Below are 14,693 nucleotides of genomic sequence, written 5' to 3'. Positions count from 1 at the left end.
CAGGGTCTAACTGTCAAGGGCAAAAGTTAACCAGAAAAGTTGATTTCTTGGGATGGGGAAAGGAGATATTAACCCACTGCCCTCAGGAGCTTCACAGAGCTGAAGGAGTCCTAGAAGCAGGGAAACTCTCCAGTGTTTTAGCCCAGTGCTCCCCAGATTTCCCAGTAAAGACTGAGCTGAGGTGGGGGGTGTCTGGATAGCCAACTGCAGTGGAACCAGCACAAGTTGTGCCATTAGACAGACCTAGGTTTGGATCCCAGGCCACCCATGGGAACTTGAGCTTAGAAAGGCAACTCATCCAACCTCTCCAGGCCTTGTGTAACTTCTTCTATAAATTGGGCATAAAACCTACTTCATAAAGTTATTGTGAAGCTAAAGTTGGAATAAATTAGCTAACATATATGAAATACCTAGACTATTGCCTAGCACATCACAGGTGTTCAATAAATGTTAGCTGTATACCTCAAGTTAACTTGAGACTGGCCTTCTGTTATCTTGGGAGAAGAAATCCAGGCAATATAAGTTCCTCTCTCCCTATGCATTTGCACTTTTTTTCCTTTGTTCTTCTTCGTGAAATGTCCTTTTAAAAAGTCCCAACCTTGGGGCCAGCGCCAAGCGGTTAAGTTCTCCCTCCACTTCTGCAGCCCAGGTTCGCAGGTTTGGATCCCGGGCACAGACCTACACACGGCTTATCAAGCCATGTTGTGGCAGGCATCCCACACATAAAATAGAGGAAGATGGGCATAGATGTTAGCCCAGGGCCAATCTTCCTCAGCAAATAGAGGAGGATAGGCAACAGATGTCAATTCAGGGAGATGTGATTTCCTACACCCAGGCAAGGGTTGGTAGGGGCTCAAAGTCCTCAGGAGCCATGCTGTGGAGGTCCTGGGCCAGAAACATTCGGAGTGGTTCTGGACTCCCCACCCTCAACGCGCAGGGCAAAGATGGCGATTCCCTGGTGGTCGGAGTCTGGGTGCCACTCTCGGTGTTTGCCCACCTCCGCCCGACCCCAACCCCGCTCGATAACTATTTATAGCGCGAACCTCACTCTCCTGGGGTAATCAGGACCCTCACTGTCAGGGCTGTTAGCCCTCTTTCCGCCCTTACTGGCACTGTCAACCAACAGAAGGCAGCTCCCACCCACGAGAAACACAGAACCCCATCGCCACGTCCCCCAGCACACAGGCCAAGATCTTGCCCAGCCTCGCCGGGCGTCGTTAAGCGCCGAACTTCAGAGACTGCAAGAAGTCTTGCCTGCGCGTGAGCCAGTATGCACGCGAAGGGAGGCAACCTGGAGGGTGGGGGCGGAGTCAGGGCGCTCACGTTGGCCACGCCCACCTACGTCGGCTATAAAGCCCCGCCCGTTCGCGGTCCGCTTTCAGTTTTCGAAGGTGTGAGCAGGGTGATCATGTCGTCGTCAAAGTCGGCTATGGTTTTGGGTTACTGGGATATTCGTGGGGTGAGTGCCGCCTCAACGGCTGCGCCGCTCGGTCAGGGGGACGGACGCGGAGCGGCCGGGGGCTCTGGGTCAGCGGTCTCCTAGAGAAGGGGCTCTACCCGGCAGCCACGCCTCCTTCGCTTCGACGCGGCGCTGCAGCCCGAGCTGAGCTCCCCGGCCGCGGAGGCGACCCCTGCGCCGCCTCTGGGATCTCCGGGCCCCGCGGAAAGGGTTGAGGACAGCAAGCCGCCGGGGCCGGTCTCGGGGCCACTTAACGACCTCTCCGGCAGGATGCAGGGTCTCTGCAGCCCCCGGCCGGCGGACGTTGGCGGGCGGGGTTTGGGGGCCGGTTGGAGCTGCGCAGGCGCTGACCGGGGCCTTTCTCCCCCAGCTGGCGCACGCCATCCGCATGCTCCTGGAGTACACGGATACATCCTATGAGGAGAAACGGTACACGTGCGGGGAAGGTAATGCCGCCATTCGTCCCAGTGCGCCAGCGCGCTAAGCTAAGCTGGCTCTCGAGCTGTCCTTTCTTGTGCTCTGAGAGTGGCATCACGCCAAAGTTGGGTGGGACTTCTGCCCCAGTCACCTGGGGGCTCTCTGCTGTGTCCTGTGTGGGGAGAGAGACATCCTTTATCTGGAGCTGGAGATTCCCCCCGTGCGGTAGCCCAACCCTGTATTAACGCATAACCGAATAGGCCCCGGAGAGTAAATGGTTAAGCCCGGGGCCCGGGAATGTGAGGTATTGGAACTAGGTTATTTCTTTAGATCTTTCCATTCTCTTCAGGTGGGATATTAAGGAGGTTGGGTTCCACTTCATTCTCTCTCTTACAGCTCCTGACTATGATAGAAGCCAGTGGCTGGATGTGAAATTCAAGTTAGACCTGGACTTTCCTAACGTAGGTGGCTTTAGAAGAGGGGGCAGAAGGGAAGGTCTTCAAGTCTATCCTTGCTTCTTTCCTCTGGGGTCTAGAGGGATCTAGAATAGGGGCTCTTGGATGGAACAGATAGAATTCAGGAGTCCTTGAACTTGGTTGGGGGAAAAAAATTACATTTTTATTTCCACTAACCACTAACTGAAAGTTAACAATTTCCTCTATTGTGAATATAGGCAATAAGTGACATTAGTTATTAGCCATGTCTGTGACTTTGTCACTGTTAGAAATCGGGTATTTTCATATTACATGTGTTGCAGATATTATAAATTATTATGTACATTCATCATACTTTGAACTTATGATAGTTATTACATCTGCTTGTTATTAAATGCATTAATAGGCACATACTACTCTATTAGAGTTTTGTTTTTTTAATGTTTTATAAATTGCGTAAATAGATGTAATTTGCTTTATGCATTTAAAACGTTTTTTCTGAGAAAGGATCCATGGCACGCACACATACACAGATTAAGAACCCCTGTCTAGAATCAGGTGGGGACCTAATTATTACCTTCTACTTATTTTCTTCTTTCTCCTAACACTGCATCTTCTCTCTACTGTTCACTTCCTTGTAAGTCTCATTTTCCTCAGGAGAGAGAGGCAGGGAGGCGAAAGAGAGGTTGTTCATTTGACCTGCCATTTTCCTTCCAGCTGCCCTACCTTATGGATGGTAAGAACAAGATCACCCAGAGCAATGCCATCTTGCGCTACATCGCTCGCAAGCACAATATGTGTGAGTGGGGTAGGGCTGGTGAGGGAGACCAGGCTGGTTGCTCATCTGGGACTGGATAATGCCAGGGGTGGTTTCTTGTCATTTGGCCTACAGGTGGTGAGACTGAAGAAGAAAAGATCCGAGTGGACATCATGGAGAACCAAATAATGGATTTCCGCATGCAACTGGTACAAGTCTGCTACAGCCCTGACCTTGTGAGTTTCCTTAGCAGGCAGGCATCAATGAAAAGGAGCATTTAGGAACCCAAGGGTTAATTCTACTCCATTCTGCTGCTGCTACCTTCCCACCAACCCAGTCTGTCAGAAGAGGAAACAGAACTCTTCTTTTCCAGGGGTTTGGTTGTCATATAACTCTGGTGTTGGCTCTTCTTCCTTTCCAAACCTCTCCTTTCCATCCTGCTGCCCCTACCTGAAGGCAGTGAGAAGGCACCTGGAGAAGGGGCCACTAAGTGTTTATCATTGGCCCATGCCCTGATTAGCTATGAATGATGACAGCTATTCTCACTCTCTCTTTTTCCCTCTCTCCCAGGAAAAACTGAAGCCTCAGTACTTGGAACAGCTACCTGGACAACTGAAACAATTCTCCTTGTTCCTGGGGAAATTCTCATGGTTTGCAGGGGAAAAGGTAGGAAGAAAGGAAAGGAAGAGGATACCTTTCTATCTCTGCAGGCGTCAATGAAATCCCCAGACCTGACCATCTTATTGTCCTTCTAGCTCACCTTTGTGGATTTCCTCACCTATGATGTCTTAGATCAGAACCGTATGTTTGAGCCCAAGTGCCTGGATGAATTTCCAAATCTGAAGGCTTTCATGTGCCGTTTTGAGGTGATGCTACCTGCACCTTTCCCTTACAACAACACTCAGACTCCCCTGGGCCCCAAGGGACCCCGTTGTGATAGATTCTTGCCCAACACCAGGTTTTGCCTAAAGGGATCACTGGTTGGAACCTCTAAACCTTTAAGTCTTGGGAAGGGCCTGGCTTCTAAACCATAAAGGCACTGTCTACAAAATCGGTGGTGGAGGGAGGAGGCAGCATGTGAATGTCACTGTTTTGGAGTGAGTCTGTTGGACTGAGTTAAGAGTCTTTATAAGGTTTGGTATGCTTTCCCTTCAGGCTTTGGAGAAGATAGCTGCCTACATGCAGTCTGACCGCTTCTTCAAGATGCCCATCAACAACAAGATGGCCCAATGGGGCAACAAGAGAATATGCTGAGCATGAGGCGACTTGCTCTGTTCGTTTTGTTCCCTTCTGTCCCTAAGGGGCCTGTACTTGCTCTTTTCTCTTCAATAAATAGCACTTAGGCTACTGGTGTCTAGCTGGATTTCTCTTGGGAGTAGAGGACAGAGGAGAGAGAGTAAGGATATGTAGAGAATTATCAAGATGTGTGAATTCAATCACTGCTACATTGACGTCCCCCACCCCCAACTGTGTTCAGTGGCTAGAGGTTCTTGCCAAAGCTTTGCAAGAGAGTACCAGAAATACAGGTGCAATTGCACAGTTGTAGAGAACAGATGTGTTAAATGGGACTGGAGCCCCTGTAAAGACCTGGTGAAGATATCGAGTAAAACTGTGTGGTACTGGGGACTTAACAGAACTGGAGTTCAGAAACAGAGCCTTGTATATGGACTTTAGTGTGATAAAAATGGTATTTCAAACTGGGGGCTAACCAACAAATAGGATTGGGACAGTTACTTACCAATTAAAAATAATAGAACCCTGCCTCACACCATTCACTAAAATTAATTCATCTGGAATTTAAGGCCCAATGTTAAATACCAAGCTGTAGAAGTATTAATGAAAATGTAAGAATGTTTGTGATCGTAGGGTAGGAAAAGTTTCTCTAAATAAGACATGAAAAGAAAAAGCTACAAAAAAAGATTTGCAAATTGAACAGTATCAAATTCTAAAAGTTTTCTGTGATAAGGCACAAATAAGAAAAATGACGAGATAAAAACAAAGGCCTAGTATAATATCTACATAAAGAACTATAAGTAAGACAACTCAGTTTTGAAAAACGGACAAAAATCCATGAATAATTTACAGAAGTAGAAATATTGATGGCCGAAACAAGTGTTAAGATGTTTATAATCCAAGGAACTGCAAATTACACCATGAGAGACCATTATTACATCTATCAGATGAACAAAAATTAAGTTTATAAAGTGTTGGCCAGGCTTGGGAAGGTGGGGTGCATTTCCTACAGCTGAACTTGTAAATTGGTGTAGCTACTTTGGAGGACAATTTGTCAATCTCTTCTGAAAGATCATATCCTGTGACCCAATAATTACATTCTGTTAAATAACTCACCCATATGTCTAAGGCGTATAGTGAGACTGTGGCATTTTTGGTAATGTTACCACACAAAGGGCACGATCTGCTTGCTGCAGGAAAGAGCCAATCATCAAGAGGCAAGATGGTGGCAGAGAAAAGGCATTTTATTAAGCGATAGGCTAGCAAATCAGAAGATGGGGGGACTAGTGTCCTAAAGAACCATCTTAAGGGGGGCACAGAATCTTGAGGCTGTTATATAGGCTAGCGGGTTATAGAGGAGGGGGTTAGGAATGTTGACCCTCTAGCGTTACAGACTGGGAGTGACCACACCAGATCTTTCAGTTGACATTGATGATGGCTATCAGGATAGAATCTCTGTCCAGACACCATCACATTCCTAAGGAACTGAAAAGAACAAAGTCTCTTATTGTAGCAGGGAGGTGTATACACAAGCAGGGGACATGAAATCTACAAAGCAGGTAGATCTGGAGGGTGCATATGCAGCTGGGTAAGTCAGAGGTCATTCAAAGTTACAATATGGTTTCTACAATATGGCTTCCCTTAAGTCAAGCTTGTGTTGAGCTGCTATCAGGAATAACAAATAAGTGGAAATCGTGTAAATGCCCAGCAATACTAGGAATACCATGAGACAGTTTGAGATTGAACTGTATGAATGAACATGGAATGATCCCCAAGACACATTGCTGAGTTTTTAAAATTAGGTTGCAGATTAGTATGTACAGTATGATACCTCTTATGTTATAAAAAGGGAAACCATGAGATAAGCATTTTCTGCAGATACATTTATGTATGTGAATGCATAGAAAAAGTTCTGGAAGGACACAACAAATGATACCAAGGCTTACTTCAGACAAACCGGAAAAAGGCCCAGGCTCCAGGATGGAGGTTAAAAGAGATATTACAGATAGGCTAAGGACTCTTCTTTTTTACCAAGGAGCATGTATTCATGTATTACTGTGTAGCAGAAGCTAGTTTTAAATAAAGAAAGCAGACTTAAGGGAAACTGACTCCTGTGGCGATTGAATTGGTACCAGAGCAAAGTCTTTGAGTAGTTTCCAGCCTAAGACAGTGATCTGAGGGCCAGACTGCTGTCTGCTGTGGCCCAGGAGCCAAGGATCTCTCTAGGAAGAGAGGGACAGAGGGCCTGAATGGCCAGGAGACCCGGTGATGTTAGGAGGGCTGCCTCAGGAGGGGTTAGTAGGGAGACATGATACTAAGCAGACAGTTCAATGGCCACCTTTTGCCACCCCTGGTAGCAGTGGTTAGGTATTCAGGCCAGTATCTTCGGTATGGGGAGACTTTGGCCAGAAGAGGTGTAAAGCTGAGAGTTTCTCTGCAACCTCATAACTATTGACATGAATTTCCATAGTGTGAGTGAGTGAAGTATGCCCTAAGGGAAGGCCTTGTGGCTCTCAGGGAGGCCGGAGAAGTTGAGGATGCTCCCATAACTAGATAGAGGCTATGACCAGAACTCAGAAAGAGAATATATTATTTATTGCTGTGTAATAATATTACCACCAATTTAGCAGCTTAAAACAATACACATTACCTCACATTTTCTGTTGGTTAGGAGTCTGAATACAGCTTTACAGGGTCCTGTGCTTCAAGGTTTCATCCGAAAGCTGTGGTCAGCGTGTCAGCCAGGGCTATGATCTCATCTCAAGGCTCAACTGGAAAAAGATCTGCTTCCAAGTTCATGTAATTGTTGATAAAATTCAGTTCCTTATGATCTCTGGGCCAGAGGGCTTCTGGTTCTTGCTGGCTGTCAGCCGGAGGCCACCCTCGGCTCCTTGCTTCATCAAACCCAGTAAGGGGGAGAGTCTCTTCGAAAGAGGGACACTACAGTCCTATGTAATGTAACCATGGAAACGATATCCCATCACCTTTGCTGTATTCCATTAGAAGTAAATCATAGGACCTGCCCACACTCAAGGGGACAGGATTTCACAAGGGTGTGAGAACCAGAAGGTGGGATTATGGGGGGCCTTCTTAGAGTCTGTTCACCACAGGTAAGAAGGCAAGGAAACAGGAAATTGGCCCTGCAGTCCTCTGAGAAAAGAATCCTGGGAAAGACAGATGACAGAAGAGAACAACATGGCAATTAGAAGGGAGAGGTTTAAAAAGCATAGGTCTGGGGGGCCAGCCTGCTGGCGTAGCAGTTAAGTGTGCGGGCTTCACTTCAGCGGCCCAGGGTTCGTTGGTTCAGATCCCAGGTGCGCACCGATGCACCGCTTGTCAAGCCATGCTGTGGTGGCATCCCATATAAAGTAGAGGAAGATGGGTACAGATGTGAGCCCAGGGCCAATCTTCCTCAGCAAAAAGAGGAGGATTGGCATCGGATGTTAGCTCAGGGCTAATCTTCCTCACAAAAAAAAAGAAAGAAAGAAAAAAAAAAAGCATAGGTCTATATTGCACATTATATCCAGATAGATAGATTACAAGCAAAACACATGTTCCAACTTTTCCTAGTTACTATGTTTGTTAGTGAAAATCCACTTAGTTATCCAAAACCAATGACCTTACTGGCCAGGAAAGCAAGGAAGGCCACTGAGAGGATCAGATCCATTCCACAGGAGATGTGATTCCTCCAGGCTCCAACCCGCCCCTAACTCTAATTCTAACATAGGCCAAGAAGAGAATGCTGTCACAATGGCTGCCTTCAAGCAAGGAAGGGAAGTGGTTGCCCTATCATCCCAGAGGCACGAGGCCACACAAATGTTGAGAAATTAGTATACCAGTGATGGGTTTGTGCAAGTAGCAGCAATAAGAGCTTTTCAAAAAAACACGTGATAGGTGCATTAAATTTGATGGAGCAGTTCCCTAAAAAGTTTTAGGGAAACTCATTTGTATTCATTGTTGAAGGTTGAGCAAGCTAATTAAGGCATTTCTGATTCAGAAGCATATGGCTGATGTGATTCAAGAAAAATTCGTTGTAGAGTTATTTCATTGATGGAAAGAATGGAGTAGAGAACACTGATGTGTATGAACATGGATCCCCCTTTAAAGCTAGCTTAAGGGCTTATGAGAACACCAGGACTTCCAACAGAAATTGCACATTCCTTATCCTTCAACTGCAGGACTAGGGGGGAGCAATGAGCCACACCAATAAAAAGGAATTTAGGGAGGTCAGATAGTTGGTAGGGGAGAGGGAAGGAATTGACATTGAGTGAGTGATTTTTCTAATGTGCAAATTTGCTCAGGTCACTCCCTCTGTTAAATACAATTAATGGCTTTCTAGGCCTCCAGAAAAAGACAACTCCACCAGTTTACAAAATCCTTCATAATCTGACTTCTGCTTTCATGATCTGGCTTTCTCCTTGCATATGTCAAATTGGAATGCAACATTTCTGAAAATGAACAAAGATGTGCTCTTAGTGTTCTTTGGGGATTTTCAGTGGAAATAATTATAGGTGACTCATTTGTGGCAATTAAATCCAGAAGAAAAGATTCAATGGAGGTGTGTATACTTCAATTTCAAAGGAAAAGGTACTGCTGTGTTGCTCCACATGGAGAAGAGGGCCAACCTGAGGTTATTAGAAGGGAGTATTTTCAATGGTGCAGAGGGATGGGAATAGAACAAACCGCATAATGTTCATGTTGTGTTATAGTTTGAAGGAAAATTAGAATAGGTCTCTATTTTATCTTCTATGGTGTAATGTTTCCAATTGTTTTAACAGATATTTTTTCGAACTCTGACTGAAACCCTGTCTGGTTCCTTCCAAAATTATGTTTCAGATGGGAAGAGAACTGGAAGAAAGTAGGAACTGCAGGGCGGATGGACAATGCATACTTTGGGCCTTTTGGACAATGCTATGCCTTATGGGGGATTGTTGGGGCTACCCCACAAAGAGGAGTCTGTTGGAAAAAGCCAGATCTGTTTTTGTAGGAATATGACAATTAGCATTTACAGGAAGAGTTTTCTGGAATCCATCAGGATGGGCCCCTCTTATTCTTTGCTTCCAATTCCAAGTCTTGAGTTACCATGTAATAACACGCTGGTCTCTGTGTGTCTGTCATCAGTAAAGATTTCCTCATCATGCCACACAAGTCAGGAAAATGCAGGCTAAGAAAGTGGGATGACGATGACTCTGAAAGTGGGGTCACCAGAATGATGGAGACAAGAGCCAATCCAGGAATTGACTTTAGGTTGCTGATATCGGTGTTTAGTATGAAAGCCTTATTAGACAACATCTCTTGGGAATCCTCTCACCAAACGAGGGCATCCTATAAGCCTTGTAAACAAATGCAAAACAGCTTCTCTGCAAATCTGAGTGCAGGCTGTGTCCAACTGCAGTATAGGGCTCACTTGTATTCCCTTTGTCCACCTCCCATTCCCCTACCATTTTACATAGGGTGAATTGGGAGTCAATGACAGTACACTTTAGACTGTCATTTTCAACATACCCATCTGAATGTTACCCAGAGAGCCCAGACTTGGAACTGGGTACACTAGTTGATGACACTTTAAGTCATTCTTGTTTTGGCAAAAGCGGGGGGGGGGGTGTTTTGTTTGTACAGGGGATGGTTGCATTACGTTAGGAGGAGCATTTCATGGTGGTGGCTGTAGTAATGGTTGTTTGGAAATGCACATATAGAAAAGAATATGTTTATGTCAGGCCTCTATCCTCTGCATTTTTGAAACATTCTTCTTATGAAGGGGAGTTTCTCACATTTTAAGTCCCACCTCCCCAAGGTAGAGGACTACTAGTTGACCCGTGATATCTATCTCCCATCTTCTGTTGTCATATCTGCTGTCATTTCTTGCTTCTCAGGCAAAAGGTGTCATTTCCAATGAGATTCTAGCCAATGAGATATAAGTAGAAGAGTTATATGTTACTTTCAGGAAGTTTGCTTAAGAGACAAAGAGTAACCTCACTCCTCTTTCTCCCTCCTGCTGTTTCGAACTCAGATATGTGATGGTGCACTAGTGGCCATTTCAGACTATGAGATGACACAGAGAATGGAAACCACACGCAGAGGATGATGGAGCATTAAGTTAAGAAGCTAAGTCATTAAGGCTACTATGAAGCCAGCATTACCAGTGCTTAACTGTCTCCTTCCAGATCTTCTTTTACGTGAGAAGTGAACTTCTGTCCTATTTAAGCCACTGTTGCTATTTAGTTACATACAGCAGAACTTAGTCCTAATTCATGCACTCACTCTGCCAGCCTCCCTTGTGGCTGAGGCCCAGGCCTGTGACCCAGGCTCTGTTAATTGCACACCGTGGTGCAGGGCTTCACCTCATTTTTTCTGTTTGTTTGTTTGGTTTTTTTGGTGAGAAAGATTAGCCCTGAGTTAACATCCACTGCCAATCCTCCTCTTTCTCTTGAGGAAGACCGGCCCTGGGCTAACATCAGTGCCCATCTTCCTCTACCTTATATGGAATGCTGCCATAGCATGGTTTGACAAGCAGTGCGTCAGTCCGCACCCAGGATCCCAATCGGTTCACCCAGGATGTGAACCCTGGGCCACCAAAGCAGATCATGTGAACTTAACCACTACGCCACCAGGCCGGCCCCAAGACGTCAGTTCTGAAGAAGCAGGCCCTGAGAATTTGTTTTCTGGCAAGGGTAGTCGGGGAGGGATCAGGATTCTGGAGGCAGCAGTGGTGAGACACTCACATCTGGTACCACATGTCAGGGCAGGAGCTCCAGTGTCGGTGCCCAGCAAGGGCTGTGGGGCTTTCTCTAGAACAATCTCATAGGTGATTAGGCACACTTCCTGGTCACCCAGCTTCCAAGCCAACACGCTGGCCCTCCCAGGGATTCATGTGCTACCTGATACCTCTGATAAATCATTTCCTCTTTCAGCAGCAAGGAACCCTAGGTGATACACCACTCCCCCTGGGTCTCTCTGAAGATAAATACTTTGTCTTCACTACCTTAGTCCCTCTCCTACATGCTCTAAATCACTGGCTGAAACCTAAGGTTTCTCCTGAACTTGGGTTTAACCTTTATCCCCACTTTTCTGGGTGGGGAGTGACTGTAGTTGGCCACCAAAATCCATTCTTCTGTGCAAATATGGGTCTACCCTTGTGGCAAGGTACAGCCACACAACTGAACCTCTCGAATGGAATGTGAATGACTGTGATGTAGGCAACTTCTGCCTCACTTGCATAAAGGGAAGTGGCTTCCTTGGGTTTTCTCTCTCCATTTTCCTTCCCATACTGGTGATAGAGCTTCAACTAAGGAGAGAAGGAGGCACCTAGGGAATGGCAGAGCCACAGGATGGAAGGAGCCTGAGTCCCTCAATAACTTCATGGAGCAGGGCTGCCTCAACAGCCGGGACCATTCCCCATGGAACATGAAAGAATAAACTGCCACTCTCTCTAAGCTACTGTCTTGGGGTCTCTTTCAGCTTTATCTTTCTCTGCTAACACAATGATAATGGAGGGATACTAGGCAGGGGACTTGAAACTGACAACAGCTGATCACAGTTCAATGCAGGAGCCACAATGCAGGCAGCCGTGTCTTCAGATGTGTCTTGTTTTCCCATTCTCGAAGGGGAAGATACACACTGAACGGTATATGAGCACTGTCACGAGGTGCCAAAGAATCCCAAGTCCTGGGACCTCTGCTAGATCCGAGGCACAATAAAAGCATCTGTTTTGGTTGCCTCAGTTTGAAGTACACACTCTCTACTACTTCTACCCCAGGCTTTTTTTTCTTTTTTTTTTAATTGTGAAATTTTTGTTGTACATTATTGTTTGCCAGTCACCGTATAATTGCATCCCTCCACCCCTTGTGCCCACCCCCCCCATCCCCCTTGCCTCTTGTAACCACCAAACAGTTCTATCTGTGCATGTGTTGGTTTATCTTCCACATAGGAGTAAAATCATGCACTGTTTGTCTTTCTCTTTCTGGCTTATTTCACTTAATGGACCTCCAGGTCCAACCATGTTGTTGCAAATGGGATGATTTTGTCTTTTTTTATGGCTGAGTAGTATTCCATGGTGTATATATACCACATCTTCTTTATCCAATCATCAGTCGAGGGACACTTGGGTTGCTTCCATGTCTTGGCTATAGTGAATAATGCTGCAATGAACATAGGGGTGCATAAGCCTCTTTGGATTGTTGATTTCAAGTTCGTTGGGTAGATACCCAGTAGTGGGATAGCTGGATCAAAGGTATTTCTATTTTTAATTTTTTGAGGAATCTCCATACTGTTTTCTGTAGAGGCTGCACCAGTTTGCACTCCCACCAGCAGTGCATTAGGGTTCCCATTTCTGCACAGCCTCTCCAGCATTTGTTGCTTTTTGTCTTGGTGATTACAGCCATTCTAACAGGTGTAAGATGATATCTTAGCGCGGTTTTGATTTGCATTTCGCTGATGACTAGTGATGCTGAGCATCTTTTCATGTGCCTATTGGCCATCTGTATATATTCTTTGGAGAAGTGTCTATTCATTTCCTCTGCCCATTTTTTGATTGGGTTGTTTGTTTTTTTGTTGTTCAGTTGCATGAGTTCTTTATATATTATGGAGATTAATCCCTTGTCAGATACATGGTTTGCAAATATTTTTTCCCAGCTGGTGGGTTGCCTGTTCATTTTGATCCTGGTTTCATTTGCCCTGTAGAAGCTCTTTAATCTGATGAAGTCCCACTTGTTTATTTTTTCATTTGTTTCCCTTGTCTGAGTAGACATGGAATTTGAAAAGATCCCTTTATGGCCAATGACAAATAGTGTACTACCTGTATTTTCCTCCAGGAGTTTTATAGTTTCAGGTCTCACCTTTAGGTCTTTGATCCATTTTGAGTTAATTTTTGTGTATGGCGAAAGAAGGTGGTCTACTTTCATTCTTTTGGCAGTGGCTGTCCAGTTTTCCCAGCACCATTTATTGAAGAGACTTTCCTTTCTCCATTGTATGTTCTTAGCTCCTTTGTCAAAGATTAGCTGCCGGACCCCAGGCTTTAACATGCATGTTTTTACCTTTTATAATTTTGACCACAACGTTTAGAAAACTGTTTTCATTTGCAACTGTCTTCCTTGATTACATCTTCTCTTTTTTTGTGTGTGTGTGTGCTGAAGATTAGCCCTGAGCTAACATCCATTGCCAATCCTCCTCTTTTTTTTGTTGAGGAAGATTGGCCCTGGGCTTACATCCATGCCCATCTTCCTCTACTTTTTGTGGGTCGCCGCCACAACATGGATTGACAAGTGGTGTGTCGCTCCGTGCCCGGGATCCAAACGTGTGAACCCTGGGCTGCTGAAGCTGAGCACGTGAACTTAACTGCTACACCACCAGGCTGGCCCATCTTCCCTATTTTTAAAGGATTGAATTATTTTATTCTGTTTTCTTTGATACTTAATCACCTTTTACATTTCCAATCTAGTATTTTAGCTTTAATATAGCTACGCCCTTTTAATTTGAGCTTCTAAATTACAAATCAGGAAACTATGGCCACCTGTTATTGCAAATAAAGTTCTGTGGGCATACAGCCCCACCCATTCATTTATACATTGTCTAGGGCTGCTTTCCCACTCCAGTGACAGAGGTGAGAAACTGAGAGAGACCATATGGCCGCCAAAGCCAAAAACATTTACTATCTGGCTCTCTACAGAAAACATTTGCCAACTCCTGTTCTAGATCTATATCTCTTTTGCTCTGATTTAATACTTTTATTCCCTCTACTTATCTTTTATCATAGTGTCATTTCTAATTTCTATTACTTCTTTCCTTTTTTTCCTTCTATCCTTTCTGTCTTTAAGTTTAATAATCTTTGGCTTAACTAACTTTGATCTTATCAGTTTCATAAACTTATCGCTTTCCTAAACTTTTATCTTATCGGTTTTATCTTTTTTTAATCAATAATTGATGTTTTTAATGACCTTTAGCATTATTGCTATTGCTCCCTTGCTATTTCATGACTGGAAGAAGGGCAGGTGCAGGCAGTGACTATTTGGACAAACCCCCAACAGGACACTTCTCCAAATCTGGCGAGGAGAAAGGTGTGAAAAGGAGAAGCAAAACAGCTGGCTCTGAGGGTACAGGGAGGTCCAGCTGTTCTTCAGGGTGTGGACAGCTGGCCCAGCTGACTCCTCACTCCCATCTCCTGGTCTTCAAGGCCCTACTTGTTTCCCCACAGGCAATCTTTGTATATATGGGCCTTGGAAGTGTCGGGGGAAGAGGGAGAATCTCCCTCTGCCCTTTCCCTTAAGGTTCTTCTGGCTGGCCAAATAATCAACAAGACAGGTTAGCAGGAGAAAATAATACCAAGTTTAATAACATGTATACATGGGAGAAAGCAGGGACACTGCGTTTCTCAACACAATAGCAGAAATTCTCGTCT

At 45.1% G+C, this 14,693-nt stretch overlaps 1 protein-coding gene across 1 annotated transcript; it reads left to right on the top strand.

Annotated features, from left to right (window-relative positions):
- The first annotated feature begins 1,397 nt into the window (after positions 1-1,397).
- GSTM3 (glutathione S-transferase mu 3) lies at positions 1,398-4,414 on the top strand. The gene is made up of 8 exons (XM_058537178.1): positions 1,398-1,459; positions 1,830-1,905; positions 2,273-2,337; positions 3,028-3,109; positions 3,203-3,303; positions 3,638-3,733; positions 3,823-3,933; positions 4,223-4,414. The coding sequence occupies exons 1-8, from the start codon at positions 1,409-1,411 to the stop codon at positions 4,319-4,321; spliced, it is 681 nt and encodes a 226-aa protein (XP_058393161.1). The 5' UTR covers positions 1,398-1,408; the 3' UTR covers positions 4,322-4,414.
- Positions 4,415-14,693: the final 10,279 nt, after the last annotated feature.

Source organism: Diceros bicornis, chromosome 4 (genome assembly GCF_020826845.1).
Source record: "Diceros bicornis minor isolate mBicDic1 chromosome 4, mDicBic1.mat.cur, whole genome shotgun sequence".
Taxonomy (NCBI): domain Eukaryota; kingdom Metazoa; phylum Chordata; class Mammalia; order Perissodactyla; family Rhinocerotidae; genus Diceros; species Diceros bicornis.
Note: the sequence above shows the minus strand (reverse complement) of the source record. Positions and strands in the feature narration are given on the sequence as shown.